The 27,455-nt window shown below is 40.5% G+C and overlaps 1 protein-coding gene across 4 annotated transcripts in view; it reads right to left on the bottom strand.

Annotated features, from left to right (window-relative positions):
* The window catches only part of qkia (QKI, KH domain containing, RNA binding a), an 80,379-nt gene that overhangs the window by 15,262 nt on the left and 37,662 nt on the right, over positions 1 to 27,455 (bottom strand). For all 4 annotated transcript variants that reach the window (XM_088933127.1, XM_088933131.1, XM_088933130.1 and 1 more), the window contains exons 3-4: positions 22,509 to 22,625; positions 16,428 to 16,571 (exon numbers count right to left, since the gene is read on the bottom strand). In XM_088933127.1, coding sequence (XP_088789253.1) covers positions 16,428 to 16,571; positions 22,509 to 22,625 — 261 coding nt within the window. The remainder of the gene's footprint in view (positions 1 to 16,427; positions 16,572 to 22,508; positions 22,626 to 27,455) is intronic.

Here is a 27,455-nt window from a genome sequence, read left to right as displayed (position 1 = left end):
TTTGCAAAATCAGTCAAGCGGTAAACTCCATCAGGAGGGGAATATTTATGAGACGGCTCCTCCAGCACATGGACTTCTGGCTCCAATCTGGCTCTCGGTAGCGTCGCAGACGGAGCTCATTGCCAGATCTCCTCCACACCCCCCACACAGATCTCGTCAACACCCCCCCGAAGGCTTTCAGCAAAAGCAGAACCCATCCCAACTGAAGAATGCATTTACAATTACTTTACACTGGGCTTGTTTCCACTTGTGTGAGATGATGAGTTTAGAAGCAAAAAAAAAAAATCAACCCCATTAATGCACACAGAACTGATGACTGATAGTCTTCAAAATTATTTAGATTCCTTTACTAAGGTTTGTATTGCTATTACAATGCTATATAATTTCTGGTGATGAGAACTGAAGAACTGAAATTGGTGACCGGGCATAACCTTTAAACTATTCTACACTTCAAAACTACAGAGTGTCAATAATTATTCTGGGCAAACTTCTGAAGTACAACGTTTTAAACATCCACTGAAGTGCTAGTTTTGAAGAGAAAATATTGCCCATTCCTCACGACCGGATTGGAAGACCATGCACTGGTTAATTAAACGGACCACTGGCCCAGTTTCGCATTCTGGAAGACAGGAACAGTGCCTTCTTTCTCAATGTGTGTGGAAGCAATGAGAGGAGTTACAGCTAAATTTCAACACACGACACTATCCTACAGAGGTGACCCTCCAGACAGTCCTTGCTTCTTGCTTCTGCTGGTAGCTTTACTCTGGGTTGGGATCCTTTAGACCTAGTATCTCTCAAACGCGCGCGCACACACACCACACAAAAACAACATTCCTTCCTTCCCCAACGGTCTGACACTTTGGCTCTAAAATATGTTTTTCCTCTGCGGCTAAGCTGTTGATCACAGAGAACGGAGGGGGGGAGTATGTGAATCAAGTTACTGCAGGAGAGTCCAGTTACAACGAAAATAACCTGAAACCACTCAACATGGCCTTCAGAGAGCTTTTAAAGGCAGCGCCCCTTTTTGGAAGAAAAAAAAAAGCAATGGATTTTTAATTATTTCGGCGAACTCTAGCCCGGACTGTGCAAGGAGCCCAGACGACCTCACTCAATCGGGGGAATGGAAGGGCGAAATTCACGAGACAGCTGTTTTTGCCAGTGACATCTGGCGAATACTGATTATTTCACAAGACGGAGCCAAGCCGCCTGGGGCTCTTATCTAACACACACAAGACTGGGAGGGGAGTCGCCCTGGGGGACACCATGGGGAGAGAAAGGAAGGAGGGAGCGCAGCTGTGTTAAGTGCTCAGAACAGACAGAAGAAACACTGCAGCAGGGAGGTAGTTGAGGGAAACACTTGCTTTTAAACACAATCAAAAAGGAGACAAAGCCTTGCCACCATACCAAAAATAAAAAAGAAGTCGCAGCCCTTTAAGTGTGGAACGTGTTAAAAAGTAGATATTACCATTTCCCTTAGGGTAACCTCAAAAACACTGCTTCTCCATCAGGTACGATATACTCTCATTTTGTGGGAAGCATCAACTTCAAAGTAGTTACCCACATGCTGGTCAAGATCCTATGATAAGATGTACTACACTGATGGGCAATACACAAGGTGGTGTACAAATGACAGCAGGTCGTTCTGCCAGTCTTGTTTGCTAATAGATAGCAGAACTTTAAATTCCATCCAGCTGCCAACAGAAGACATTTCCATTTTTAGTTTGGTTTCATTTGAGCTTCTGTGCATCTGAATATGTTTGTCATATTGATGTGTTGAAGGTTAAGAAAAGAGGCAAGGTGCAAAAAGTTATGTTGTTTGAAAACCGGCATGTCAGGAAATTAGAAGATAATTCAAATCATAACCACGGCTCTGGGTTCCTGTCCAAGAAAGGAGCACAGAGAGAACCAGCAATGGACGCTTGTCAAAAGAGTCGAGCACCTGTACTGCTGTTCTGCAATCTTGGAAAAACAACTTCTGACTCCAGCTAGGTGTGAGCTAATATGTAACAGTCCAGAAGTGTTTTATGAGATGTTATCCACTTTTAATAACCCCTCTTGGCTCAGGGCTGGGAAGATGTGGTCAGCAGCTTGTCACCACGACAGCCTGGCCATGCAGAAAAAAACAGCAGCCTTCAGCATCTCTCCCCGCTGTGAGCTGCGAACATAAAACCCTGCTCATATTAGCCCGTGTCGGCTTGATGAACACCCGGCATTACAGTGAAACAGCGCAGGGGGGAAAAAACATTAAAACAATCCGTGTCTCTCTACCAGCGAACATGCCGTAAATCCCAGAGAGACAGTTGTCTGGAAAGATTCTCTCCACTTCCCTTCACTGCCAGATAATACATTGTTCTGTTGCTTTGATCCCTTAATGCCAGGAGATCTAGCGGAGAATATCTTTAAGGGATTTCGGAGACTGATTCAGGTTTTAAACACTGCCGGATTTACATTGGAGCCGCATTTTCACGGAAAGCCCAGCGCATCCTCAGACTTAGCAACCCGTGAGAGGCTGGGGCAGCTCACGTCCCAGTGGCAGGGCAACTGTTACTCATCACTCCTTTGAAAGGAAAGCAGGTGACCCATTTTATAAAAAGTGCCGGCGTTAAAGAGCTTGGAAGCAGTGCTGCTGTGATGACAGTTGCCATGCATTTGTAACAAACAAAGCAGGGTGAGCAAAATGCCACTTCATCAAGGACAAGGGGTGTCACACAACCGTGGCTGATAAAGAAATTAACAACAACTGTGACTAACAGTTCTAGTTCTCAGAAAAGATCAATGAACAGAACATATAAAAAATGCTCAGAACTATGCTCCCCTTAAAAATGAATAGTCTGTAATGAATATACTGGTGACCTCTTTGCTGCATTTTCCTTTAACATTCCCTTTGAAACTACCGTGCTATGTGTAATTGGAGAATTGCTGAAACGCGTCTTTGATATTCCCAAGAGTAAGCCTATGTAACCGAGTTCATGTTAGAATGTTGCAACAAAACACGTGACCATCACATCTGCTCAGGCGACCCTCCCTGATTAAACTTCTTGCTCGAAAACACCAGAAAGAGCAATGCCTCATTATCGGATGGACCTATCAAATGGAAATGACCATGACAGCTGCCGAAATCAAGCATCACACGCAGAGGAATGGCGAGTCGTACTTCCATTATAGTGGTGTTGCTTTGGGCCTCCAAGAGCAAGAGCAATCAAGGTTTCCTTTTTTAAGGAGGAAAACTTGAATGAGAAAAAAGATGAAAGGAATATTTTTCTTGCAATAGTACAGACCAAGGGCATTCCCAGTCTGCTAAGTCCCACAGCTGCTGCAGCTCAAACCTGGCACATCTGCGGCTAATAACCTCACACCAATTTGGGGAAAGCATAAACACCATTCTCTCTCCATATTTATCTGCCTACAACTAATGGGATTATTGGGCTTCAAAGCAAGTGAATATCGACAGAGACCTCAACTCAAAGGGCTGTGCAATTTTTTTCAACGGTGCCCATTCCTTAGAGGTCTAAGTAGGATGCGGTACCTCTGCTGGTTGGCTAAATTTGGTAAACCCAGTATCCACACACACAGCCCCCCTCGCCAAGGAAAGTGTTCCTTTGAGCCTGTTATTAACCTCTCTCTATGCATACATCAACAGAAACAGTACAGCAATGAAAAAAATAACTGGATTGCAAAGAACTGTTATATGTTGGGTTGCAGTGTACACACAACTGAAAAATAAGATACAATTTATGTTCTACATAGTTTTAAATCATTAAAAAAGGATGTTTAAGACCAACGTTCTTCAGCAAGCCTGAAAAAATGCTACCACACTGTAGCTGCTGTTTAGGTTTTAATTTCTTTTGCTGCAGTAGTTTCTGTGTCTGCATTTCTGAATAGGATAGAAAACAGACTCACATGAAAGGTGTCATACATTACTCCATGTAGAAACTGAGTGCACAGGACTTTGTGATGAGTTTTCCCAGTTATTTCGAATACAAGGAGGACACAAAATTGAAAATGTTGGTTTTAATAATACACAAAGTGTGGTCAACTGCTACCTAATAAATATCAGCCTATTTGCTTGTATGTCTGTATTTTCCCGTTTCTTCAAGTCAATATAATTCTGTTGTATAATTTCCTCCCATCTCTTCTACTGACAGGTGTGACTGACAATGACCTTCAATACAACGACAGAACATTCAGAATATAGAGCACAACACTGCAGAAAAAGGATCTTTGGTCTTCCGAATTAGCCTTTAAAAGTGACCTACAGGCTAGGTGATGCAGAGTCAAAATAAGTACAGTGATTTTAGTTGGATCAAAAGGGCACACAGTGATAGAACAAGGCTTACTGACTCAAGGCTGACTCTTAAACCAGGAACCTTATTCCTTGTAATAAGTCATTAAACTGGACCACCTTCTGGTCTCCCCCCGATCAGGAGAGCCTCATAACCTTTACAACGGCCAGCCGTTCCCTGAATTTTGGAGCAGTACTGAATTAAAATTCTGCTGAAATATCACAGCTCACATAAGGGACTGAAATTCGTGGTACACTTGCCGACAGTGCAGAGCGCGCAATAGACTACAAGAAACAAATTACTGTACAAATGAATTGGCGAGATTTGCTTTAATGAGCCAAAACCCTTCACTGTCAATCTGTTTGATGTAAACAATACAATAAGACTCTAGATTTCACATTGACATTTGTATTGCAGAAAGAAAAGTATCTCCTCTTTGGAAGAGCTCAAAGAAGGCTACATAGCACAAAACCCAAGTTCAGTTCACAAAAGAGGCTGCTGGTATTTCAAAAGACAGCAGCACAGGGTCATTTACACTGAAAACATTAAAAATAAATACAATGCTTTCATGGTAGTCTTATAGCAGACTTGGACTCAAAAGCAGGCATTCAGTACTGTGCATTAGGCATTTCTAAAACCCAAAAAGCCACTATGTATCGCCAGAACAGATAAAAAGATCATACAACAAAATAAGACAACAAATACACAACAGAAGGCTGTCTTCATAAATTATGCATTACAGTTGTAAAAATGTTATCCTCACCTCATTCATGATAAACTGATGCAAAAAGACTCCTATTTAAAAATATCCAAGCTTGAGGGTTAGTAGTTCTAATTAACGGGGATATCTGACAAAAAATAAAAGCCTTTAGAGGCAAAAAAAAATGAAACAAGCTGCAAGGTTTCCGTGTTAGGCCACAGAACTACAGAGATACAGAAGCGCTCACAAAGAAAAAAAACACGATAAGCAAACACTTAGCCGTCTTGTGCACTGCTTGCAGATGGTCTCTTTGTTTTTCCTCTTTAATTGGCATTTTCAAAATAAATCTACTAAACAAGAAAAGGCAGATCTAAGGAAATAAAATCAAATTGTCTTTTAAGGTAGTGAAGAACAATAGCACTCTAGTGCAGTAGCTGCCAGGGGCTGAATGAAGTTCTTTCATGTTTTTTTGGGAAGTAAGGGAGCAAGATCAGTGTAAAGCAGTGCGCTTCAGGCCTGGTGCTGTGTAAGATTTAGTGTGATACTGGACATGAAAGATCTCAAAATAGACAGGGTGATGTCGTTTCTCAGTGTCGGAATAACAGGAAGGCACCGGGCCTCTATTTTTACTGCATGGCTGATCAAATGCCGGATCACGGTAGCCGACTAGTGAACAGGACTGCGGCTCTAAACATGGTCTTTCCACACGGAGAGACAGACGGCAGCACTGACACGTCGAGGCTGGCAAGTACAGGACCTAGAGAGGAGCAGTCAGCAGGAGCTTCGTTTACCAGTATGAAGACTGTTCAGCTGGGACTCTGCAACTGCCCAGAGTCTGCACAATCAGGTAACAACAGTCAGTCTGATGTCCGTTTACAAGATATCTTTTGGGTTTTAAAAAAAAAACCCCACACACACACAGGATAGGCTGAGTTTTCGAAAGTTCAAGTTTCCAAAACAAAAAATAACCAACCCATAACAGTTCATGACTTCTGGTGATTAGGCTCACAATGGCTGCATGGATCCATTTCTCACAAAAATGTTGAGTGAAAGCGAGAAACTCCACAGCAGAAGGACCATAGCATGCCCACTGAAACACTGGCACAGGCAAAGCAACAGAACTGACGCCAGTGTCACAGTGGCATCTTATGCTGCCCACTGAGTTTGGAATTACATGGAGGAAGTGTGAAGGTCGCCAGGCACTGCAAGTGATGGTATAAGCCAGCGGGTACGACAATACAGCCAAGGACATGAGCCGTTTCCCACAACCCCCCACATGGCCCTGTTTGACCTGCTGTCAGGGTGATGTTACTGTTAAATCAAAAAGGTGTCATGTACTGCAGAGGCCCGCTGTAACTCAACCAGCACTCTATACAAAGAGCAGCCGAACTTTCTCCTCAGTACTGCTGCATCTGTGATGTAAAATCAATGTTCTGATAGAGCATATGCATCAGGCCCCACACGACAAAATCAAACAACCTGATCCAGATCTGTGCTTGTTCCAAAGGTGATGTTAGCATATCTTTTACCCGAAATCTAGAGTCATTACTGAAGACTTAATAAATTATGGCTATGTGAATATTTATTAGCTCTGGCCTTTTCACTACACTAGAAAGCAGAACTATCTAAACAAGCTTCCATATAAAGTGAAATAATTGATGGTGACTATTTACTCTTACAAGAGCAACATAACCTTGAAAGGTGTTCTTTGTAAGATCACTAATAATAAAGGCATTTTACTCATAGCATTAATCTGAACGATACATATGGCTAGATGAGGCCAGATGGTATGTAATCATTTTTTTGGGAACATTGTTCCGCAAAGTACAAATTACAGCACAGACTTTATAACAAACACACCAGGCATGGATTTGTGTTGTTAATCAGCAGCCTTGTTCTTCTGCTGTGATTAGCTTCTGTACCTAGATATACAACCTGCTGGTTTTAAGCTTCATGAACCTGTCAACTACATGTTTCCAGACACACCCATCAACCCTTTATGGTGGGATTTTATTCTTCAATTTAAGAAACAGGACAGGAAAATGAAAATCAAAGACTAAAAACACATTTACCAAAGAGTGCTTTCACGAATCTTTCATGCTCAGTCGCAGCTAAACCATTATCTTACAAAATTTTAGGAACTATATTTTAAATAATGCCTAAAAAAAAGTATATTCCCATTTCAAGTGTTACACTCCATTTGATTGATAATTAAAAGGAAACCGATCACAATCTCCTCTTGCACAATAAAGTCAAAGCCCTGAACAACGACCCTTGGTGAGGTAGATACCACTGTACGATTTCTGAAAATAAAAAGATCTATCGCTGTTTGTTAACACAAGCACATGCTTTTTGCTCTCCCAGGTATGCCATTACAAAAGGCTTTTGCACATTATGCACTGAATGACTCTAGTTGAAGAATCAAACATCCTGAATGCCACAGATAGCCATAGATGTGTATGCCATCAGAGAGACCCCATTGAGCAACAAACAGAAAATAAAGCCAGGGGGTGCTTTTCTCAAGCTGCTGTAAGAGCTACTTTGTTCGTGGCAAGGACAGTCCATTCATTGTGAAATATGAGGCACTGCAGAGTCACTCTGCTCCAGGGCACTTTCCACAGTTATCGAAGACTGAAGGCAGGAACAAAGCAGTCGAGTCTCTTTGTCAACTGTGCCTCTCCTCCATCTCTGCCTTTGAGCCTCATGAACTAACTTTGGAGAAAACAAAACTTTTGTCTTTATAGCAGAAGAACAACAAAAAGAAAACTAACTGGTATCACATTTTTTTTTTAGTTCTGCCTTCTGTCTTGTAAATGGACATGAAACCTACCCCAAACCAGAGACAGGACTCAGGGGGGAAAAAAACTCTAGAACCTGTCCTCCTTGATACAATTAATTTAAATTCTTCTAAAACCCTCCTGCCTCTCAGTGCTGATGCAGACACGCACAGCTCAGAGAAATGCCCTGGAGTTTTCAAAATTTATAAAATGGCCACAGCATATTTTAATACATTTAGAGCCATCATTTATGTATCCATCCACTTTGGAATCATCAATTCGCCACTGTCTTTTTAGACCTTGGCTTACAGTGTCCACCTCTGTGACCACAATGGGAGAATGAGGAAATTATGACGGGCTCCTCCATTCTGCACCCTGCTGAGTCATTCACACATCTTTAAAATATTTTAGCCTCTGACATCTTGCCCAACCAATGCCGGAAACACAAATCAAAGTCAAACCAGCTGATCAGGGACACTTCTCAGACCCTTGAGGATAGATCCATCTATCCCCCACTCCCTGTAAGTTCACATTCTAATCAACATTAACCCTCCATGATGATTTAACTTTGAATACCCGACTTTCACAGAATGGTGTAATTGATTTTTTTTTTCTGTCCACTGCCAATTTATACCAGGAAATCAGTAAAACACAAGAGAGGCTGGTATGTATATCACATAAAAAGTCCAGTAACGTGATCTTTACTGTAGAGCATTTTTTCCCCAACTCCAGTCCTAGAAAGACACTAGCCTTCCAGATTTAGGATTCCAGCAAAAAAAAAACAATTTGTACTGCTTCTTATAATTTTCATGTTGCTGTGTAAGTACATGCATTTGAGGAAATGGGAGAAATGTGAAACAATGTAGATATTAAAAGGGTCAGGTGCAGTTTCCAAATCTTGGACAGCCAGCAGTCTCCCAAAAGTGGAATTAAGAATCACTGCTGTAAAGCATTCAGAAATGTTGTTACGTGCTTGGCAATCAGTGTGCAGCCACAGCTTTACAATGTACAGCTATGTCCTGACACGGTGAGATTTACACAGGACCCGCTTCTAACAAAACCCCTGACTTCCATCCAGCAAATGCATCTCTGCCCCTGCAGGCGTGCAAACTGTGGTGTCGCTTTCCGTCTGATCACTCTCCCAATCCTTGTTTGTTCAGGTCCCAATTAGAGAACACCACTTATTAGCAATGGATCTAAATGAGGCTACTGTGTTATCACACAGACAAGTCAGCTGTATCATCAGTTGGCTTGAGAAAAAAAGGGCCCCAGGCTTCACTGTGACTCTACTATAGAATCCAATTTAGGAAGTTTATAAGAGATAGCAAAAAAGCTAATTATTGCCCTGGGATCCGTTTTATATACATTCCTCCCCCACCCCCCTCAATTTGAGAGTGACCATTTAGATGCCCTTTTCCAAGACTACTAAATGATTAAATGCATGAATGTCACCCGGACCACTCTATAGTGTTACTTTCTGGACTTTCAGCCATACTACAACTTCTGCTCCTATGCCTGGCATTAATTTTGTTTACTTTGTGATTTCTTAAATATTGATCCCCCCCCCCCCACACACCACCTCACCCCCTCCTCCTACTTGCTTTGAGAAAATGTCACATCCAAAAGAAAAGGATTACAAACTCTGTCCCACAATAGTCTGACGGAAAACATTTCTGGGTGGCAGGGTTTAGCAAACACCCAGGGAATGATAATGTCAAATCCATACGTATTATTGGGAAAATGCCATCAGTACCTACCAGCAAAACCTTAATCTTCATTCCCTGCAGGAACTAAGGGTCTGGGTGCTTCTACAGCTACTGACCTAATAGCTTGCGCTTCTCTCTCTATTCATACAAAGAAAAAGACACCTCAAATCAATCTCTATTTCTCTTTAATCTTTTTTGTGTGTGTTTGTGTGAACGCCAATATCTGATCTCAAGATAGTACTTCTTTTATTAGAAAACTGGGTTAAACACCTCTTACAAAGCATGTCTGTAATGTGTATCAAAACTATTTATGATCCGTCCTAGTCATGCCCACAATTCTTTAAATGCCCCATTAATTGCTAAGAATAATATTCTATGTATCAAAAGGCTGGTCAGACCTAAGAATACAACATTAAATGTACATTGACCTTAAAAACACTAACTGCAGAAGACTTGTCTAATCATGTTCATACTAGGGCACCAATAAGAAAGCCACTGCGTCAATACTGTAATGGATAGCAGAGATGTCAATATTAATCCAGCTGTCAGCGTGCATCTCTCTTTATCCCCATTACGAAACAATTCTAAAAATCAAGCATCTCTATGGCTTAGCAACAGTATTTAATACAATCTCATCTGTGAACTCAATCAAAAAGAAAGATATGGATTATGGCAAAATACGTACAGGATCAATGAAATTTGTAAGAGTCAATCATAGGACTGTGGACTCTTCAGGAAAACAGTTTGTTTCAAGTTAATTTGTAAAACACAGTTATAAACCTGCAGATCCATAAGCGCTAGGCTCATATTTGAGATCAGCATGCCTAGTCTTTCAAATAATGGGGTTTGCATTTCACCGAAAAATGTCATTAAAGACAATGACACTTCCTCATAACTAAAGGGAAATTAAAATAAGTAATACATGCTATGAATTTCTTCACCATCTGTAATCTGCATCAAGCAAAAATCATGTTTAATGGAGCACAAACCACAAGCATTCTGCATGACTTGAGGCTCCCCATCCCGATCATTTTCTCTTTTGACCGAATCTGTCTGACACCGATATTTCACATCAGCATAAATAGCTGTAATGCAACCATTATAAATTAGATATCAACATATAAATGTTATAATATTCTAATATTACAACTAAAAAACTGTAGTATTTAGATAACTTTATATTTCTTTACAAATGAAACAAGGCTATAAGAAAGCAAAGGTAAGGGACATTGTTAAAGGTTTATTGGCCCTTTCTATGCATTGATGCAGTGTGACTCTTACGCATCAATCATTAACTGTAGTCATTTCCAAGGTGGTTCTAACATTTCTCTGCAACAATACACTATATATATACACCAGCATATATAATGGGCGTATATAAGAGCAGCAGATCTAAATGGGTACAATAAATTAGTTATTGGTTATCTTTGTTGGTCAGTGTTATAAATATGTATTTAGTTTTCTCATTTACTATTGAACTTGATGGACAGGCCAACATTGGAAACCAATCACCATAGATCAGTATTTTAACCGACTACTGAAATGTCCTTATTAGTTGAATACAGCGCAATGCAATAAACATATCAAAGAACACTGGCACATTAAAATGTGCACCCTTCAAAAGTGGTGGTTTTCACATAAGCGGTCTGTTACAAAAATGTGTCTTATGCATAAGCGTCTGCATCACGCCCTGCGACACAGCCAAGGTGCCATATATGGACCCTGGGGTGCTTGAAATATTCTTGCAGCTGTCTTATCTGCGTCGAGATTGTTTACTTCCACATGACGAGTCTCTATATAAAGAGGCGAGAGGACAATGTGACAATCCCGATCGCGGAGAAATGTGATCCCGCCGCTTTCTAAATTAGGGGCTCGTTAGCACGTCCTTGGCGCCTCACATTGACTACAAGTGCCAAACGCATACCTGAACGAGCTCTCCATTTAAAGCACTACTACTGGTCCACCCTGATGCACATTAAACGGTGTTTTCCTTGAAACCGAGATAAGCGGCTGCATGAAGGGGCTCAGTACTGCTTAGCGGCGGCGGCACAAGCAAAACAGAGTCCCGTGCACCTGGCTGAAAACACTCGACTCCGCAGGGGCCTGCTAAACTTCAACACAAACGGCTCTGGACAGGACCTGCAGTGCGGTCCTGAAGTCCTTTCCTAGCATTTTGGGAAACAATACAGTAATCCCTCGCTATACAAGCTTTTGTTTATACTAGAAAGGAGAAATTCCTATTATTTTTTTCATTTAATGAACAGATGTTGACTCTTACGAGCTGGGCCCTTGTGAAGCATTGTTGAGATTCTTTTTTCTTGCTTTTTCTTGGATGAGGAATTTACTTCAATTTTTATTTGATTTTAACTTCCGTATAATAAAGGCTTGTGTGTGTTAAGTGATATAGTACAGGATAGTACTACATCACTGTTACAGAAATGTTGATGCATTTGCTAATGACTAACAATGCATCTACTGTACTGTAAATGAACAGGAATGTTTTTGTTTTCCTATCTATTGTTTATGCCTTGTTTAATGATTTCAAGCATGTTACTTGAATCATTTATCACTCAAGTTATGCTTTTTTATATGGAGATACCATTCAGTGTTGTATTTAGATGGAGTTTTGGTGTTTGAGGAAATGGTTTTGAGTTCTGAAACCAATGGGTAATTATAACACGGAAATGAATGGGAATTTAATTTCTGTTATACAAGTTTTTGAGGAACGAATTAAGCTCATGTAACAAGGATTACTGTTAGTGGGAGAAACATCCACTGCATTTATATATGAACAACCGATGCCACTTTTGAGTGAAGAGAAAAAAGCAGCCTAGGTTGTGAAAAGAGCATGTTGCTGCTTGTAGAGAAATGCAGGCCAATTGCCCCACTTTCCCACTTACAGGTCAGGCTAGAGAACATTTCTTAATGTGGCTTACTAATTAAAAGAGCTGCAGCAAGTTAAATGCAAGATGCCTCTCGTTTGCAGTAGGCTATTCTTCACATTTACCTTCCCCCTGCTCAATGGATCTGTATCTGTCTGTTAGGTGGTGTTTGATCTATTAGGCGGTATCTACTGACAAAACGTTCCAGGGAAACTGAAATAAAGATGAACACAGAATCTGGTCTACCTTAATAACATTCAGTTCTGTAATTATTGCGACTAGGACTCCTTTTGTGCCATTTGGTTTCTTTAGACGTTGCAAAAAGCACATTTATTTCTAACAAAAATCACGCCCACACAAATACACGAAGAGCAGAGCTACACGCACACCGTGATGCTCAGGCATGGCTGTCGCGATCACTCACGGAAATATCTTTTCATGTCACATTCCTGAGCAGCTAAAACTAAAGATTTCTGAATGATTTAGGAGCTTTCTGGTAGTTAAAAACATGAGGAGTGGGAGCATTTAGAACTGTGGCATTTTTTCTGTATGACTCATTATGCAATTATCTCTTTGAACATGTGTATACTGCCTATCTAGTTAGACATCAGAACAGAAGAGCCCTCAGAAGACCCTGCAGTTCTGTTGCTAACGAGCCCTTTACAATCTCTAGCAGGTCCAGTCCCCTAGACTCCAACTTATTGATTTGCACTGACATTGCCCTCCATCATTTCTGCTACTGTCTGGAACTTTGTGTGCCCCTTCTTGTCTGTTCACAACAGCAAAGACAGATCAAAGAGAGCAGGTTGTCTGTTGCTTACAGAATCATCTCATGCAAACCTGCCACAATATCTGCATTTTCTCCGCCATCCTCATTATAACAGACCCCTTGGTTGCTATACCGTGGACCCAAGAACATAACATTTCAAATTTACAGGATGTGATTTTCAGTGTTTTTTTTTTCAAACAAACATTCTTGAACACAACACTTACTTTTACCTCTGTAACCATTTCTGTTTAACTGCAACATGCAAGTCTTTGCCATAACTTTAGTCTTGCTGGTATGCTTAATATGTTTCTCTTAATACTTACGTAAAGACTATGCAAGCTGTAGCTGCAATTAATTAGTACATCCTTTGTGCCTGAATATGCCAATAGCGAGATAATTTAATTTGATCCCGTGACATGCCGTTTTCAGCCACATGACATCTGGCAAATCCAGTGACAGATTGGAAATAGGGTGGAAATATGTGAATACACAAGGTTTCACTAATTTCCTTTCTCGGTTATACAGGGTCATGACTTTCTGTTAGTTGGCAGTGGGCATTTTGCCTATCCGAATGTCACTGAATGTCTTTGTTTTTGACACAAATGTTAGGTGCCTGAGGTCTATGCTTCTCTTCCTTCAGCCTAGAAATCCCTATTGACAAAATCAAACGCAGAGAACAGCACAGGCTTCCAAAGTGGACTCTTTGATGGCCAGAGGGTGGGCGTTAAGGATTCATAACTGCAAAAGCTAGCAGAACCTAAAATATGCAGCGCTCCTACCACTTTAATGCAAAAGTTAAAAGCGATTCTATGTTTGTGTGGATTCACTCGAGCTCCAAACATACAAACAGCTGCAGCACATTTAAAAGAAATTCAAAGCAAAGCGATTAAATCTTCCTTTGCTGGAAAAAAATGCTTGAGACCCTATTTGTTTCCTGAGCAATTTAATAAAGACAATTTCACGCTTTTGAATAGAAAAGAGAAGCCCATCGTTAAACTCATGTACCTATTGAGTTCACTCCTCAATGGCTTAATCAAATTTATTTCAGCATGTTAAAAGAAATTAGATTTTGCTTAAGTGCCCTCCTACCCTCACTCCTCCCCATCTATTTCCAGTTTCAGCTGCCCATGTCTTTTATAAGCAAGGCCTAAACTACATAAGCCTAAATAATTACTTAACAGCTGAAAGCTGATTCCCTTTCTCTTTGAATACTGTGCAATGTATGTAGCACAGCTGTGCATGCTCACTGTCCATGACCTGGGACCCCCTGTACGATACCCCCTAATTACTTCCTCCACACTGAGCAGTGACGCTCTGGAGTGAGGGGTTATGGAACACTGGAAAAACAATGGCAAAGCAACCGGAGAGGGATCCAGGAGGGAAAGTGCTTTTAGTTTTAACACTTTTAATGCTAAACTGCTACTCATCTGGGTTGTGTCACAAAGGGAAAGCACAGCAGAACATTTTGATATGTGTCAAAGACTCGGAAGTCAAGGCCTCCAATCTGGCATAAGGTGGAAGTATTGTACCTACTGACATACAGGAATACATTTTATGATAGTCATATATTAATGAGGAACAAAGATTCGTTTTTGCAGAACAAGTCATCAATGCAGGAATATATATATAGCAATGCATGACAACGTCTCATGTAGGATTTCATCACGTTGTTTTTTCCAAGATTTCAAAGTACTGCGAGAGAGCAGAGCAGGTCTGATTTTCTGTGCTGTACCTGTTGAGGGAAGATAATCTTTCCCTGCACTACTTTCACACAGACCAGAGCTGAAATCATTATATTCCACAACCTGGAGTCATTGAATGCCTATTCTAGCTACCACATATGCAAAGTATATCCCATGGCCAACTAGCTCTCAGGCCTTCTCATTAAGTAGCACCCACACCAATGACTATTTTTATTGCAGCTTTAAAGGGAAGAACTAAACTGCGTGCAAGACCAGTGTTGAAATCGACAGACGATTTCGGTTCTGCTTTAGTGAGAAAACTGCTTTCTCATTGGATCCATTTTTTTTTGGTTTTGCTTCTGTCAGAATGAAAGCAAAACATAGGAACATCAGAATCTAGGCATGTCCTCTTGTAACTCCTTGCTCCCCGGACATGTTGTGCATCTTGCTGAATTCCAACAGTAAAGGTTACATGAGAAAATGCAGCAAATAAGAAATCTTTCACACAAATACTTTTTTTGCTTGCAATGGAGCTCTGAATTTAACAGAATTATTCCACTGTCTAAATTCCTCTCTGGGTTTGTATAATCTAGTTTTCTGATGTTTCCCCTTAATTCAACTGGCAAAATAGTTTCACACTTCTCTGCTTCAACTGCACTTCAGTGGGGGGTAAAGTGGTCCCTTCCTATAGACAAGCACTATATTTAAATGCAAGGAAGCAGGGCTGGTAAGGATACAGCAGATAAAAGACGTATCCCTATATTACAATTCCAGAACCCATCGCACAAACTGATCCCTGATGGTTTATAATGGTGGGACTCTTCAATACTTTGCCACATACACAAAAAAAGAAGAAATACAAAATGTAAACCTTGCATTAGTGGGATTAAGAAACTTTGATTAAATTATTCCAAACCCGCTGTGAGCACAATCACATTAATGCAGAAGGGCCTCAGGCACAGCAGCTTCTGAAATAAACAATCACTTGTGGCCTCCACAGCCTGGATGCTTTTCAGGAGGTCAGTGTTGCCATTCATCGCCTCACCGGGGTTCCCAGGCTTAACAGCTGTCAACTTACTCTGCTCTGCATCTCAGACATCTGAATAGAAACTTGCTGACAAGCGAACCTCAAGTAATGCTCAATGACAATGGGAGAAGTTGCAAAACTAAAAAAAAATCTAGATCAAAACATTTTTCTGAAACCCACTTAACACTTAAATGTGACTGCTTTCAGCTTTTTTATCCAAGCTCTGTTCCATCGATCCATTTCATCCAATTCAAGGTTGTGGAGGAGCCGGAGCCTATCCCAGCAAGCCATGGGCGCAAGGCAGGGGATCTCAGTCACAGATCACAGGGCAGACCGACACAAACGCACTCACTCACACCAGGGCCAATTGTCCCAGAAGCCAATTAACCTCCCAGCATGTCTCTGGAATTTGGTAGGAAACTGGACCATCTGGTGGAAACACACAAACACAGGAAGAATATACAAACTCCATGTAAATAGCAGCCCTGCAATTGAACCCAGCTCTGCAAGGCAGCAATGCTAACCACTGTTCCACCATGCCACCCAGCTCTGCTCCAGTAGAACTCTTCCATCACAGGTGCCAACTGGTGTCATTACTCACCGCAGGTACTAGCAGCTTCTTCACCTCCTCCACGGCCCTCCTCATCTTGATCTCTGCCCTGGTCTGAGTGTCTTCCACGGTGATCAGAACATGTAAATCCTCATTTAAATGCTCCCAGTTGGGTTTGCCCCGGTTCTGTTCTTCCTGTATCAAAAGAAACACCAATACCATCACAATTGTGCCTCATAGGCTCGGCTCTTTTCAATAGTGTAGTGGATTAGAAAGGTGCATGATGTGTAATGAGATGTTCATTTCCTGACCCCATTCTGTTGTGGGGTGACGCTGGAGCAGAACAAGAGATCTTCAGTATGTAGGTGCTGGTGTCATACAGTTGAGAAGCACTTTGATTTGCTTAGTTATGAGGAAAAGAATTCACAAATGCAAGCTGTGGCTGAAAAAACCTGACAATTAGGACTATTCACACCTTTAAATATGCTACTGTTATAGCTGAGCAAAAAAGGCACTAACTGCTGAGACCTGGCAAAGAAAAGTAAATTTTCATTTATGTAACCTTGGCTGGGGTAAAATCTGAACTTTTAAATGTTGAAATTCACAGAATACTCTTCAATTCACATAAATTGGATAATTCTCACCCCCACTTATCTTTTCATTGGATCCTTCTGTAGTCTCAGGGTTGAATAGCAGCACCTCCAAAATCCTCAAGGACTCTATGACTGCATGCTGAATGAAGAATATAGTACAACCGTGGGATTTAAGTTACCCCTGGCCTGCACTCTCAGCTTCTTCAGGAGTAAGCAGTATGATAAATCAGAGATAGAACCAGACCTACAGGTTAACTCAGCCATATGTAACTGCTTTTCTGCAGCCACACGAATTAGCCCAAGCCCACGCTTCATGTGTGCACCAATCTGAGCAGGAGGGGATACAGTGTTAAACTGCCTTGGGCTTAAAGGAAAAGTGCTCCTGATTATTACACAAATGCCTGTTCAGAGCCTTCGAGAAAACGCCACAAAGAGAGCTGCTACTGTCAGAGAACGGTGTTTCTACTCCTGTCTTTCTCCCAATTATGTCCAAGATTATTTCTCTTAACTCTCAAAAAAATCACATGGCATTACTCTGCTCTTCTGACAGTCGGCAAAAACGACAAATAAAAGATCAGTCAGGGTGCCACAAAAATAGAGCGGTAGAAAGAAATAAGCAACAGCTAGAAACATCGACAAAACAACCAGTTTAGCTGCCAAAACTACTTTTAGTAGACCCATATTTAGTACTTTAAGGCAAGCACTTCAAAGGCAGTTGACTTAAAGGCTTAAATGTATCGCTAAAAATTTGTGATAAACGGCTTCACTTTTTGTTTTTCAAAATACTTCATAAAACCATCCCAGTGTAAGTGTATACATTATATTCCTAAAGGCCAACTGGCTAGATCACCATATTATTCTTGGCCAATGTAAACTAATCACACTCAGATCTGCCATTACAATTAAAGTACAAGCCTACTACACAGCTACCATCACCCAGACAGGAGCACTACTGGAGTTACAGATATAAGACACTTTTTTTTGCTGTTAGTAAACTCCTTGTCCGCTGTCAAATGTAGGTTGTCTGAGCAACAGAATTGTCTCACTGTAAAATGTAGACTGTGAATCCCAGCAGGCACTGTACCCAACACATGTGAAACTTAAGAGCTTTGAACAGACTGTACAGGCAATCTGTTGCTATGAAACAATTACAGACAAATGTATCGCCTGCAACAGTTTGTCACTAATGGCTTCACATTCTTTTGTTCTTCAAAATGCTCAAGAAAGCCAGTGTAAGTGTATACACCATATTCCTAAACAGCACAACAATTCCTAAAGATTTGCATTATGGTATTTCTTTAATTTGCAATTACGTTTTATTTTAGAAAAATTGAAACACATTAAACATGTAAAATCTCTTCACTTCTTGCAACCTGCAGGATATTTTCTTTAGCTCTAGGCTTGAACTCCAGACTAGAAATCTCCAGAAAACTGGAGACACTATGACATAGTAGCCAAGAAACTGTTCTGTTGTGCAGTTAAGAAAGCACTTGCTCCATATGAACTCTCTGAAGTCAACAGGTGAAGAAAAGCTACATTAATAAACAATGAATATTTTAGGTAGTTTTTTGGTTTCTCAAGGACATTTCCCAGGTGGCTCAGCATAATAACACAGCACAAGTTTTCAGTTCTTGTAGGTTGTCCTCAAAAGGTGCTTTGCTTGCACTGTACAACGTGCGTTGTACAATTCAGGGCCTGTGTCGCCTTCTGATGTCTAAAATCACAGCAAGCTAAAAATAACAATTCTATCAACACAGACAGCTAGGGGACATTTGCAGTAAGCATAGTTCACACCATTTGTACATGATCACTAAGTCTCAGTCTCAACTGCGGCACCTGTTCCAGTGGGAAGATATACTCCACATCATTAGCACTCTAAATGCCATCAGGCCAAAGGGATTCAAGTGGGAACAACTGCATCTACTAGCAACTGTAAACCAAATGAAAGAAATAAAAGAAGTCCACAAATGAAAATAAAGAAAATTAGAGCACTTACAAAGAACAGTACAAAAATCTTGCTGATCATTCAGAACACATGATCACTAAACTCAAAACAACTCTTCAATCAGCATTTCTTTACTCTTACAGTAATCCCATGAAAGCGTGATCACAGAACTAGATACACAGCTGCAACGTCTGAAGAAGAAAGCTCACTGTACTTCAAAACCTTGTGTTCTACCAAGTACAAAAGATTCTGTATGTGATGATTCTCTCATGTGTGATCTGCTCAGACCACAAGCCACCTTGATCTTGGTTAAGAAATGGAAGCTTTGCTTGTTTTGGTGTTTGTCTTCTTTAGATTAAAATCTCTCATTACCCAACCCCTGAGAAAGGACAATGGTTTTCTGGTATGACAGGCAACAGGAACTGTGAATGTCTCTTCCAATCCACCATGATTCACAGCTTGCTGCCCTAGTACACACAGCAACCTTCCAAATACCTGCCTCAAACACTGTGCTGTAGGCTTGCCTGGGGAGCTGTCAAGACACTGAAAACAGCCAGATTCAACTAGACCACTTCCCTGTAAATGTTTCCTTGCTCAAAACAAAAATGTAAAAAAGCTTGGCTTTTTAATATTATGTAAGGAGTAGCTGCTCTCCTCCAATGTTTTTAATCTCATTTTTAGGACTAAAACTCTGCTGGGTTCTGGACATGCCTGACAAAGACTTTTGTCTCCACCAAAATAAAAAGAGCTCATCACAACAGAAACTAGTTTATGTGAAGTCACAACATAAAAATATGAAGGGTTATAGGGAAAAATAATAAATCCCAATGAAATTGTCAAAAACATAACAGATTAACATCAATTCCTGATGTTGCAGGGACCAAGCACAAAAATTACACTTTGCTTTGCTGAAGGCCATGAAAAAAATAATATATATTTGTTCTTCAACCCCATTTCCGACCCTTGCCTTTGTTATCAAATCAACAAGTAACATTATTTTGTTTAAATTTAGTACATTATAATTAAAATGGTAAAAGAAGTCAAACAGATCTAATTCAATACCACCAGATACTTAACATTCCATTTCCTTTCACGTTATACTAGGGAGCGCTAGGTCAGGTGGCTCTTTTTTTAGATAGCTTAAGTTTAAGGAGGACTACTAATGGAATAATAAACTTTTGACATGGTCAAAAAAGTTTAAATCTTAGATTTTTGGTTGGACTTTTTCCAAGGAACATTACTGTACAGACTCCCATTAAATTATGTGATCCATTTGGTATTAAAGGTATTGAAGAAGATGATGAAGGTTGATACTACTGGTAGGAAGGCTGCAAATATCAAAACCTTACAAATGCCAAGCTGCTCACTACGGTCTAACAAGCTATTCAGGGTGGAGATCCTAATATCTTGGCCAAGTTCTGACTGTAATAGATCAGTGAAAAAAAATGATTAAAAACAGATGACTTGAAAGCTAAAGGAACTACCCCTTTGAGAGCTACCTCCACCTCTTTCCTTTACCCAGTTAAGCTGAAACTGTGAATCTCCTCCCATCCCTCCTAGTGCTTAAGCAACTGCGCAGTGGTTCCACTCTACGGCCATGCCCATCTCCCTGCTCTGTTAGCCACCAACAGACCGGGCCCTGAGGTGAAGGAGAAACTAAATTATTGAGAGAATAAAGACAGCAGAGTTAATGGATTCTGAATAAACCGACTGAATTATATACTCTGCCTCCTTTCAATGAGAATGTTTGAAAATAAAAACAAAGAATGAAAATCAGCTCCAAATAACTCAAGTTCCCTAGACTGGTAATGAAATCTCATGTGCTATGGAATATGGGGCTGATTTTGGTAGCTCCCACAGAGCTACTGAACCACTGTATCCCATTCAAAGAAGACAGAAGCCAAAGTAGGTGGTTGAAATACTTGGAAGAGTGAACATTGTATGGCTCTATTGCTATTTTCAGGAACAATCCCCCACCAGCCCCACTCCAATTACAAAATAAAAAATCAGTACAAAAACTGAATCAATAAGTTACGTGTCAGTAACTGCCCAGAGCAGCCACAAGTCTCTGCACCTCAGCAAAGGAAAGGAAATAATGAAAAGGGGTAGGTGCAGTGTTGTACATTAAAATCAAAGTATGCCGTAATCAAACTGAACACGTCTAAATTTACAGCTACAAAAGCTTATGTTTCCCCAATTAAACGTTTTTCAATTCACTCTATCCTGTGTATAGCCAGACAACCCCAGTGTGGCTGAAATCAAACAAACACGGACTTATCTAAAGCCGACTCATTGGAGATTACAGATCTGGTGTTTACCTGCTCAGCCCAGGCAGGCAGTAATAAAAAAAAACACTAGAACACAGCAGCTGCAGAACTGAATCTTCAGTTATGGGGTCTCTTCTGGGAATCCTCTGCATTCAGCAATCATTCCCGCCTCCTGCAAAATCACTCACCCTCTAGGCAGGACTTCCCCAAAGGAAAATATAAAGTGCACTCTCCTGTCTCAGGCGACTGTTCTATAAAACAGCTCTGCATTCTGACAAATTAACTACACTAAGACACAGCTAGCATCTCAAATTAACTACTTCTGTTCTGAAATAGAGAGCTATTATTCCTACGGACCAACGTACGCCACCATGAGCTGTACATTAGTCTATATGGAAAATAAAAGCTGTTTTCATAAGATCTTCCGTTTTCATAAAAGAATGCAACTTGTTAATTAGACTAACATCACTCTTTAACATCGACAAAACAGAGAAGTGTTTTAGATTTTCAATGACATTTCTGAAGATGTGTAATAAGATCAAACATTTTTCCACTATATAAGGAACAGTAATGCACTAGTTCTCTTGCTGTGTTGTCCAAGAACCTGTAGGCAACATTCAACATGTTCTTTCATCTACAACTGTAGCTAAAATCTTAACAACTGCAACCCCAGCTCAAAATAAGTTCTTTAACTTAGCAGCCATACTGTCATCACTTTACAAGCTATTTTCCTCTCTGCTTATGTTCTGGAAATGTGCCAGACGTTTGATCAGGCTGTATTTTCACGTAAGATTCAGAAAATCTCGTGGAGAAAAATCCTAATCATGATAGCAAACTAACAATTTCAATCATTTTAATATAGGCATACCTGAATTTAATATTGTAGTACACAGTAGTGCCATTAAGTCCCTACATGAACATTTTAACATGATTTTGCAGAAATTAGTCTACAGGGAGAAGTATAGCTAGTGTAGATATTGCTAGTTAAAAACATGATAGGGTGGTCAGTTGTCTTCTTTCTTCACGTGTTAACCCATTTTCTTTGTGCAGGTTTCCATTTCTATACTTTGTTTAAAGCGTTTTGCTTTATTTTTAAAACGGTTAAGAGTTAAAACAGTTTGAAGAATTATTTGGCAGCTCCATGTGCTGCTTTTATTATTTCACGTTAAATACAATTGGATCTGGGGAACAAAAGATAGGGCCGACGCATACAGTGTTAGTTTCTTTAGGGAAGTGCAGCAAAAGGGCCACTGGAGGGGTTGCGGATTTCAGAAAAGCTACTACAGGGAAAGGGAGAGGGGATATTTCCCCCAACAAATAAGCTTACCTTCTTCCTGTCCCTCATCGAACTCTTCCCCCGGACCATGATCTTGCAACCAGTTTCTGCTTCCAGCTGTTTGGCGGTCAGTCCTCTCGGGCCGAGAATCCTCCCAACAAAGTTATACTGAAATACAGGAGAGGAAAGGTGTTTGTTTGGAACCTGGGACAAGAAGTTTCCTAACAGAACACTGCCATTGACAGAGCATTAACAGATGCATTATAATCAATCAGCAGTGGGAGAAGCCACAGAAGATTAAGTGCAAACTTATATTTCATTTTTTTATTAGCTTGAAGAGGTCAGATTTAACTGCTACAAAATTAAAAATTAGTTATGTCTTTGTGGGAATTCTTGTTGCACCCTGAGCTTCAGCATCACAATTCGTGAGTTCTGGTTCAGTTTATTTCCCAGAAAACCTTGCTAGTGCAAACTTTTGTCAGTTAAAACCATCCGATACATTCAGCATTGAACTGCTGTTTAACTTGTCTCAAGCTGAAAATGAAAAGGGCTCATAAGGCATCTTCTAAAAACAAGATGTGCTATATACAATAAAGCGATTAAGCTTTTGAGCGAGGACACCAGGAGTAGCATGTTCTACCACAGCGCAACTATCAGACAGCTTATCGGCTTTCATCAGTATTGCTGCTCCAGAAACGACATTGAGAATTCATCAATAGAGGAGCCTCGTCGTCTTACTGCTTTTATAAACTGATCATCACTTTGGCTGAAAAATTGCTTGGGGGTGAAAACAAAAGCAGTACAGGAATTAAGGGCATTCTGAGGCAAAGTGCAACTTTCCTATCCAGACCTGTGTGTTTCAAGTAGCTTTTCAGATTGGTACCAAAGGGGAAAGTATTTACTGCTCTAATCCTCTCCACTTGAAACTGGCTTCTACAAGGATCAAGAAATGTGTTGAAATAATCCATTACATTTTACAAAAAAAGCCTAAAATAAACAGGGGAGGTGTGTGTTTGGAGTACAGAGCAAAACCCAAAAGAAGGGATATGGAGGCTTAGACTGGAAAAGCCATTGAGTAGAGATCCTTGTATCCCCCATCCTGCAGTGAAACCGGTGAATTACTGATTAATTCCTCAATCCCTTTTAACGGAGAGGTTGTCTTTTATTAATCTTTTCAGACTGTAAAAATGTCTTAAGAAATTCTAAAATGAGAGCTTGACATCAGCAAAGTTGACGAAAACATGATCACAGCCAGAACTATGAAGATGTTCAATCTGGCGTAGCTCCTTGTTTTTTAGACATTTAGCACAATATTACTACTGGCATTGAATCTGCTCACTGCTACTTTTGTAGAGCACATGGACACAGGGAACATTATACATGTATTCATTCATCAATATGCATAAGGGGATAGAAATCTACCACATGGTCACAAATTAAGACAAAACAAACTACAGGCTGGAAGTCCTAAAAAAACATTTTCTAAACTCCTGAGTCCCCTATTATGAAATAGGGTCTTTTCTATTCTTGGTAAGGGCCAGTTTGTTCATCTGAATCCCGTGATTGTTTCAGATAGTACATATTTTCTTTTGCGGCTGCCAGTCTTCTAACACACAGATTAACAGTGCAGCCAGAATCACTTGCAATGTTTAGAGATATGTGTATTCTGTGGGGGGGGGCTGTCAGGGTCAATCCAGGCAATGCAAAGTCAAAGCACAGTTAACCCAGAGAGCCGGGACGATGATAAAATGTGACGGAGCCTGAGGGACACCTGCCACTTCTGCAGCAGCCTCTGAGCCTGAAGCATATCAAGAAACTTATTCCCATAACCTCAGGGTAGAGTGAGCTGTCTGTTCACATCACTATAAACCTGCAGACATCAAGCTGGAATCAGTCTTACTTTCTGCTGTGAAAATGTAAAGGGAAGAACACTGACTTCTGGATCAGAGAAGCCAGTTGTATACATAACAAAAGCTACAAATAAAGTCTCAGTTGGCACATGTAGTTTATTTAGTGACTAGTATCCAATTTGATCCAAGCTTTTCATCTAGATGTTTCTGTTTCTTTCAAGATTTCAAAACTTATGGCATGGTGTGGCTCCCATGTTAATGTCATTCGAAGCCATACCAATTTAGGATTTGGGAATACGCTTTTGTTGCAAGGACAACGTCACTACATCTTCAAAGCATCTCTCTGGATGAAATGGCTCTGGATGATCAAAGACAGATCACAAAGACACAAATCTTGCTTCTTTCAATGCAAATCTAAAACTACCAAGAATTACCACACACTGACGGGAGGATGGAAGTCTTCTTTATCCTACCTCAGACAAGACAACCAAAAATTTGAAGTAGGACATTTTTAAAAAACAAGGGATTTAACTGAAACTCCAACCTTTTGCCATTTGGTCATACCCCATACCACCACCACAGAAGAGGAATTAGTGCTCTTCTGCAGTAAATGTTGAAGGGGCCTTAAAGCTTCAAATTATTTTTTCAGCCTTTTGCATGTAGAAGGTGATGTGCCACTGGATGGTGGAACGAACACAGTGGATGGCATCAACACGGAATTATAGAACTTGGCTTTTTGCAGTGTTTGCAAAACAACATTGTATGTTGAAGAAATAAAATATTTCACAATATGAATAAACACTCATAGCAAGGTTCCACATTGCTTTGGCTCATCAATGACAGCTTGAGGTTAATGGTGTCCAGAAATAAAGGCTTCATTTTTTTGTCATTCCATTGGCAGCTGATTTCTGCAGTCCAAGACTAGCACTAATCCAGGGCTAAACTACAAAGCTCTGAGTTAATATTCTTTTGCTATTCTGGACAGTTTTCCTGGAGAGAGAAGGTGATTAACAAACTGCCCTTTCCAAGGGCAACACTGATGCTAAGCTCCAAGGATGTAAAACAATATCTGGCCAAATGTTCTAGAGATTGGAAAGGGATTGTTGCTCAGGGTGCCAGCATTACTGACAAAGGCAAATGATTCTTGCAGCCAGCCCCCTAACCCTGTAGCCTTCTGTGCACTTCCCTACATGACGAGACATTCCAGAAGTGTTTCATCTCTGGGGTGGGAACGGAGTCTGGCTTCCCTGGAAAGCCTTCCTGCTTTTAGAAAATAAAAACTACAGCATGTAAAGGGGCAGTCAATCAATCACAGACACTAGGTCCTGACCCCGCCAGCCTTCAATCACTAATCCTAACTGCCCTTTGGCCATCAGTGTGTAGGAGCACATCCAATCAGAAGAGTGGCCTCAGCAGGTGTCAATAACAGCCCACAACAGGACATGCCATATTTATGGAGGGATTAGGACACCTCTAACTAAGAGCACATCCTCTGTGGCACCAAGACAGCCTACATCCCCAGCTTCAGCATTCCTGTGCTTCGTGGCAGCCACTGAGTACATTTACACAGCCTAACAATTAGTGTCAGGAAAGGCATCCAGGCAAATACGCACTGGTCAAACAGTGCTTGATTTTCCCTTTACAAGCACTTGAAGGAGCACATATTGTAAGTGGGCTCGTAACTGTATACAGCATCTGACCTCAGTGCGATTTTTCCATACAGTCTTATTTTAACAGATTACACACCTGCTCCTGATTTTATAATAAAATCATGCTGGACTTCAGCTTCACAGCAGAAATGCATACTGTGGTTTTGTTCAGCCCGCCTGGACAATCCAATCTTAACTGAATATATATTATAATGTAATACAGTTTAACATATGAAAACAGTAATGCACCCAATGTCTTTTTTATTAACGAGACTTGAATGATGGAACTGACGATATTTTCTTGCAAGCTAAATATTTCTCCAGTTGCTGTTCCAGGGGACCATTTCCATCACGTTATTCCCATTCCTAATTTAAAGCATTAGGAGATTAGAGAGACAGACCTTTCCTGATCATGTTTTTATCCATTTCCTCAAAATGAGCAAATCGGCATATTTTCCCCCCAAATGGCCTCATAGGACTGGATTATGCTTACATTAAAGGGGCCTTTGTTTACCCTCTTATCAGCTGTAAACAGGCGAGTAGGGACAGGCAGAGAAACTGTAGTAAGTGGAGTTCTAGTGTAAAGGTTTGAGGTCCCACAGGCTGTGGAATTGAGTGTGACGCTGAATTAAAAAAGTTTCAGGGCTAAAAGCTAATGCAGGCCTTTCTCCAATCCATCTGTACTGTATGCATTTAAAAAAAAGTCTAAGATCAGCAAAAGGTGGAGAATTTATTATCTGCTGCTCTGCATTTCAAACTAATAATACACTAAACATGCTTTTCTACAGCTACTTGGTAACTGTAGTGCACAACACCGTTGTAACTTGGTTTAAGGACTTCCAGTTATGGAGATGAACAAAAAAGTAGCTGTTACACTGGACTGACCTCAGGAGAATGCGGAAAGAAAAGAAGCTTTAAAAGAAAAGATTTATCTCATCTTAATCTATCACCGCTAAGGCCACATGTGGGTGCCTGGAAGACTTTTTTTTTCCCCCCAACAGTGTAAGCAAATTTAGAATGTCTTACTCAAAGCATACCTTCAAAATCAGAATGAATTTGACTAAATTATTTTCATTACATTCTAAAACCAGAAGTTGGTTGTGACGGAGCCCAAGTATTTTTAAACATCAGGCACTTCCTTCCTAAAACATCCCCCCCTCCGAGAGTGAAGTCACATCAGCAATTGAGCAACAAGTTCCAATTGCGACAGTATTTCACATTAAAAGAGAGAAAAAGAGAACTATGCAGAACTCTCAGTCTCCAGACTCAGCTTGGCTCCCACAGAAGAATTTGTGAAAGCAAGCTCAAATGGGTGGATTCTACTTCTCAGCAGGAGCTATGAGCCACACACAGACGCTTGACGGGGGAAATAGGAAGGTGTTTATTTGCTGGTACGACCGGGTGATGCCCATAAAATAAGGTGAAATAAATACACAGGTGGTTAAAATGACCCTGTAAAAAGGTAAAATCAATAACTAGCTGAAGTTTTCTTCCAAATC

This window comes from Atractosteus spatula, chromosome 14, assembly GCF_055471065.1.
Source record: "Atractosteus spatula isolate fAtrSpa1 chromosome 14, fAtrSpa1.hap1, whole genome shotgun sequence".
Lineage (NCBI taxonomy): Eukaryota > Metazoa > Chordata > Actinopteri > Semionotiformes > Lepisosteidae > Atractosteus > Atractosteus spatula.
Note: the sequence above shows the minus strand (reverse complement) of the source record. Positions and strands in the feature narration are given on the sequence as shown.